This window comes from Cajanus cajan, chromosome 9, assembly GCF_000230855.2.
Source record: "Cajanus cajan strain Asha chromosome 9, NIPB_CcT2T_4, whole genome shotgun sequence".
NCBI classification, from domain to species: domain Eukaryota; kingdom Viridiplantae; phylum Streptophyta; class Magnoliopsida; order Fabales; family Fabaceae; genus Cajanus; species Cajanus cajan.
Window position 1 is genome coordinate 6,434,143 of NC_138525.1, and position 6,515 is coordinate 6,440,657.

General features: G+C 33.3%; 1 protein-coding gene across 1 annotated transcript; it reads left to right on the forward strand.

The window, feature by feature from the left end:
* The first annotated feature begins 575 nt into the window (after nucleotides 1–575).
* Nucleotides 576–5,388, forward strand: LOC109791084 (Protein kinase superfamily protein). Its single transcript, XM_020350337.3, has 7 exons — nucleotides 576–1,075; nucleotides 1,595–2,480; nucleotides 2,806–3,085; nucleotides 3,344–3,451; nucleotides 3,719–3,997; nucleotides 4,145–4,288; nucleotides 4,865–5,388. Exons 1-7 carry the CDS (start codon nucleotides 787–789, stop codon nucleotides 5,036–5,038), a joined length of 2,160 nt encoding a protein of 719 aa, XP_020205926.1. The 5' UTR covers nucleotides 576–786; the 3' UTR covers nucleotides 5,039–5,388.
* Nucleotides 5,389–6,515: the final 1,127 nt, after the last annotated feature.

Consider the following 6,515-nt stretch of genomic DNA (forward strand, 5'->3'; position numbering starts at 1 on the left):
GTTCATTAAAATATGAAGACTAAAAGAGTGATTACTAAAATGTATAGATAAAGAAATGAAAATTTGTTGATGTATGATTAATTTTAGAGCCCCAAAAATTACAGTTATGAATTATTTAAAAGTATTTTATTATTAATTTTAATTATGTTTTTAGTAAATAATTTCTATTAGTTAACCGTATTACCCTAATAATACATGTTTATGAAACTGAAAAGAAAATCAAAAGTATTATTATGATTAGAAATTTTATTGACGTAGTTATTTAATTTTTTTCAGGAAAAAGAATGAAGTCTGGAACGAAAAAGCTAGGAAGGATGCCCAAAAAAGACGTTCTGGAAATAAAAAGTAAAAAATGGGTAAAGGAGAAAAAAAAAAAAAAAAAAGTAAAACGAGGTCCCCATGCCATGTTGACTTCTCACCATAAAAGAAAAGAGAAAACATTTAGATGACGTGGGCAGCACACGATGATTACACGTGTCGAATCCGACAACTGACGACGTCTCTGGGCCCCAACCAAACAGAAACCTCTCTCTCTCTTGGTGTTTTGAAGGTTGGTAAGGCATAAGCATAAGCATAAGCATTAAGCACCCATGGTTTGGCTTATGTTTTACACAGAAAACAAAGAGAGAGAATAATGTTCCCCGTTTGTGTTTGAGAGAGAGCATGCACATCATAAACCATGCGTTTTATTACGCTTTTGTCCCTTCCGTATTTCTTAATTCACATGTCACTGCCCTCCGCGCTCACCAACAACAACGTTAGTTCTGCGTTGGTCTTGTCGTGTCCATGGCTGTGTCCAACGGCGTCGAAGCAGTGTTAGACTTTTTAAGGAAGAATGGCTTGTCGGAAGCAGAGTCCGCGCTCAGAGAAGACATCATCCAGAACACCGACCTCGGAAACTTCGACTACGAGAAGTTCTTCTTCCCCATGGTCCCGCCGCCGCCGCCGGTCAGACTCCGATCCTTCTCGCAACCCTCGCTCCTCGCCGCCGCCGCCGCCGACTGCTCCAAATCCAGCTCCGACGAGTTCGTCAGCATCGCCTCCGCCTCCTCCACTTCTCGCGTCTCTTCTGCAGGTACTCCTAACTCCAAAGTCTCTCTCGCTCTTCGAATTCAATTCAATTATTTGGTGCTAATGCTCAATTTGCATGTGCTGATAATTGACCACTGATTAGTGATTAGTGATTAGTGATCACACTCCGTTCGAAGTAAGGGAGACCTCAACAGTTAGTTAGTTACTGTATTATGGTTTTTCTACTCTGCTGTTGCTATTCTTGAATTGGATTTGGATTTTTTTAATGTTTTTTTGTTGTTATTTTTTTTTTTTTTCAATTTCTATATTTGAATCGCGTAATTGATCACCAGGATTTGAATTCTTGTGTTTGGTTTTGTCGATCACAATTCAATTGCATACTATATTCAGTATTTAGGAGTTTATGTAGGAATTATGTTTTAGTGGATGCAAATGTTAATCGTTAATTTATGTCAGAAATATATGATTTAGTGATTTCTGGAAATATCAATTTGGTTGAGTGGTGCGTGCCATTCGCTAATGTGGGAGAATAGAACACCCTAAAGCCTAGTTGTTTTTGCAGAATTTATAAATCCATATGGAATCCGTTCCTCGTCCCAGACTCAGAATGATTCTGATTCTTCGTCTGAAAGATTATCTCAGTTTGGCACAGCGCGTGATTATCACGATTTTGATATGCAAAATGAGCCATATTGGTATAATGAAAAGGATGATGATCACTTCATGACTCCTAATTTTGAAGGGCCGGATTTCTTCGCGTGTCAAAGTGAGGATAAGTTTGTCATGACAGCAGAAACGGAAAACCAGCATGGCAATTTGGAGCTTAGTTACAACAATGAGGAGTTTCGATTAGAGGGAAATAGTAATGGTGGTTACATGGACAAGGCATGCCTTTATAATCATTCCTCTGTGGGGGATGGAACTGTGACTTTTTCAGAAGGCAATTGTCATGTTGATAGCAATGACCAGTTTAAAGGGGAATTAGAGGGCAAGGCTAAAAATCACACTGTTTCCTGTAGTTGTGAAGTTCCATTTTGCAAAAGCAGTCCAGGTTCAGGAGAATCTTGCAGTTTGGATCCTACAAACTTCAGCTACCCTAATTTGAAGGAAATCCGTCTGAATGATTTTCACTTGAAGGTTGTTGGGGACATTAACTCTTTTGATTCTACTTCAGAGCTAACTGTGAATCAAAGTTTTGACTACTACACTAAAAATGACAGCAATAAGGAGTACAAGGGTCCCTATGACTTAACTATCAAAGTTACTGAAAAAGATCTAACAAATGGACTTGACACCTATGAAGCAGATGATGGAGAATTAGCTGAAGAGTGTCAAGATCAAGAAGTTGCTGCAGATGGAGATGATACTACAGATGATGAGCTCTTAAAGTATACTCAAGAGGAAGAATACGAAGTATTTGATCTGAGAATTATACATAGAAAGAACAGGTTAGCTTTAAAGATGATTTTGTATCCTAAATTTTCATATCTACCAAATATTCCTGGTAATGCTGGGAATAAGTTGATCTTGAATGTGTAAGAGACTAGGAGTTAGTAAAATTTGAAATAATATACCACTTTGTTGGCTTTTACTTTCTTATATTTGAGCCTTCAACTATTCTTTGTTGGCATTAACTGAGTGCATGATGATTTTGGCTCTGTTTATTTATTATGGAATTTGTATTATGGCTTTTCAATTTTGCTCTTTAGGTATTTCAATAAACTTATGTTATATTTGAGTATAATTTCCTATCATGAATCCTTGCATCTACAGGACTGGATTTGAAGAAAACAAGGAACTGCCCATTGTGCTAAATACAGTGTTGGCTGGAAGGTATTATGTAACAGAATATCTTGGTTCAGCTGCCTTCAGTAGGGTTGTTCAGGCACATGATCTTCAGACGGGAATAGATGTTTGCTTGAAGATTATTAAAAATGACAAAGACTTTTTTGATCAAAGTTTGGATGAAATCAAGCTTCTAAAACTTGTCAACAAGCATGACCCAGCAGATAAACACCACATTTTGCGCCTTTATGACTATTTCTACCATCAGGTATGTCATATACAGCTGGATTGATTTCATATAATGTGTAGAAATGTTTAGTTCAAGCTGTAGCCAAAATATTGGCGAAATAATACATGCTTAACAGGGAAACTTTGGACTATATACTATGAGCACAAATAATGAAATAAATCCTTTTTATACAGCTTTTATAATGATCTAGCGGAAATTTATGATTAACATTTCTTTCTATATCCTCTCCCGTTCCATTAAGTCTTAAGTCGCTTATCTTGAATGAAAACTTCACAGGAGCATTTATTCATCGTAACTGAACTTCTGCGGGCAAACTTATATGAATTTCAGAAATTCAACCAAGAATCTGAAGGGGAAGCCTATTTTACATTGAACAGATTGCAGGTTTGTTCACACAGAACAATACTTTTTGTACCTCTTACACATGATTACTTATTCAGTTGTTATATTGCAAGAGTTAGTTGTCTAGACTCTAAAGAACCCTTGATCCTTTACACCTGCATGCTGACCAATATATGTGCCTCCTGTTAATCCATTGTCATCCATTCTTGGATAGTTAATTCAGCAATTTGAGTATAATTACTTCTTGTAAGAAATAGAGAAGTTGTCTAAATGATGAGGGTTGTTTCTAACTTGTTATCCTTCTTGCAGCTCATTACTCGTCAGTGTTTGGAAGCATTGCAATACTTGCATAGCTTGGGAATTGTTCACTGTGACTTGAAGCCAGAAAACATTCTAATCAAAAGTTACAGAAGATGTGAGATAAAGGTTATTGATCTTGGAAGTAGTTGCTTCCAAACAGACACTCTGTGCCTATATGTACAGTCCCGATCCTATAGAGCTCCTGAAGTGATGTTAGGCCTTCAATATGATGAAAAGATTGATATATGGTCTCTCGGCTGTATCTTGGCTGAACTATGCTCTGGTGAAGTATGTTCTAATTTGCCTTTTTTATGATATTAATGAAATACATTTTTGTTTAGCCATATTTTCAGTTTGGTAAGCTAATATGATTGAGGAATAATTTATTTTAAAAAAATGTTATTTTCTCTTCCTAAATTCTTATGTCTTTTGCAGGTGCTGTTTCCAAATGATGCAGTTGTGATGATTCTGGCACGCATGATTGGAATGCTTGGTTCCATTGATATGGAGATGTTGGTGAAGGGGCAAGAAACGCACAAGTACTTCACCAAAGAATATGATATTTATTTTGTAAATGAGGTTTGTTTCCCCTATACTTTTCCTCTTCATGGCTGTTCCTTTTTTTTTTTATTTGTCGTTTTTCATGAAATCATAGGTGTAAAACCTTTTTCTTGTTGCTGCTGAATACAGGTCTATTGACTCATTAATTTGTAGAGAAAAACAGCAAAAAAGTTCCCTTCTTGTTTCTTGAAGTATTAGCTTGCTATATGATCTATTTGACATGAAAATGCAATACATCTATCTTCATTTTCTTTAGGGGCGCTGATTAAATCATATGTTCTTCTTACCAAAATAATCTTATATTCATATTAATCCATCCAAATTGTGGTCAATTTCAAATTTGCCAATGAAAATCCACTATCTTTCTCAGAATATGTTAGCCAACAAGGTAAAGTTGATGTGAATAAAAACTCAGATGGATTAGTACAAGTATTTTGAGTGAGAAAGAAGAGGTAATTGAAAGGGGAGTACACATATGTACTAACTATGCACAATAAAATCAAATAAGGCTTTAATTCATCTGCATAATTGAATCCTTTCAATTTCCATTTTAGTCGTTTCCAACTAATCTTTAATATTGTACCCACTACACAGGACACTGATCAATTGGAGTACATAATTCCAGAAGAGACATCATTGGAGCAGCACCTACAGGTTACTGATACTATGTTTATAGACTTTGTCAGACACTTGCTTAGCATCAACCCCAAAAGAAGGCCTACTGCAAGACAAGCACTAAAGCATCCATGGCTTTCTTATGTCTACTAGTCCTTTCTTGGAAGGTTCAGTAATTCTACTGGAGTTATCAACATCATTCATGATCCCTTGAGCTTTTTTACCGCATATGGCAAAGCTTGCAGTCACAGTTTTGGTTTGTTTATAAGCTATAACAAGTGAATTCTCTTTCTCATGCTGTATATTTTTTTTCCCCTGGTGATTTATAGTTTGTTTTTGTACAGAATTTCTTCCCATTATTTTTTTGCCTTCCATGAATTGGGAGGTTATGAGAATAACATTTTCGTGTCACCCCATTTGGTTCTAACATAATCCAGGGGTTTCATGAGTTCACTGGATTTGAATTAATTTAGTTTCATTGCAAAAGCTATGAAACTTTCTCAGTGATCAGAGCTGATAATTCAGGATGCCACCTTTATATTATAAATGTAAGTTCCAGCCACAAAGATTGGGCTATTTGTGACATGCTTAAATGATTTGCTTGGGATCATAGACTTAACCTTATTTCTATGATTATAGCAAAATAAATAAATTCTTTTGAACGTAAAAATCTCCTATTATATTTTTTTTTCCTTATACTATAAGAATTTCTTAGTATTTATCACTTATTTTCCATAGTTTTAAATTCAATTATTAATTGTTTTTCAATTTTTATTTTATATTAAAAAATTTCCTCTCAAATCTTAGCTTAAATTACTTTCGCTTTCTCTATATTAAAATCTTCTCTTTCATCTTAAATTTCAGTTATTCATACTCTTAAAAAAAATTCAAATTTATTCCTTCTTTTAAGTTAACTAGTTATTTTACTTGTTTATTATATTTAAGTTATTTTCTCATAATTTAAAATGTTTTATTTTTATTTTGAAATTTAATTCAATTAATGTCTTCGTATAATATATAAGATATTTAGCAGTTTCGTGAAAATTATAATTTTGTTCTTAAACATTTATGCCATACAAAATTAAATTAGATTTTTCAAATATATTTTTAAAATATTTTAAAATTATGGAAACATAATTTTTGAAACAAAAGAAAATAGATATACTTGTAAGTTTATAAAATTTAAAGAAAATAAATTTAGAATAAATGAAAAATAAAATACACGTATCTTGATATATAATATATAAAAATAAGGTAGTCTAGAGACAATTTTTTTTTCCGCTTAAATTAAGACTAGTTTTGTGATAGTATTTTAAATTTAAGACTAGTTATGTAATCTTATTACCAATCCATTAATCCCACTAATGATTTTACTATTTTTTTTATAAGAGAATTTATTCATTACTATTATATAGAGACAATGGCATTATTTTATTAACACATGATTGTTTATGAAATGATTTTTTTAACGTAATTTAAATTCATAATATAAGAATTTTTTACACATCCAAAGAATTTAAAATAAAAACTTTGGTTCATAATATCTATCTATCTCAACAGCTTTACTTGTTATTGCATCACAGTATAAAACATTATAATTAAGTTTGCAAGTTGTCAATTAACCATTTAC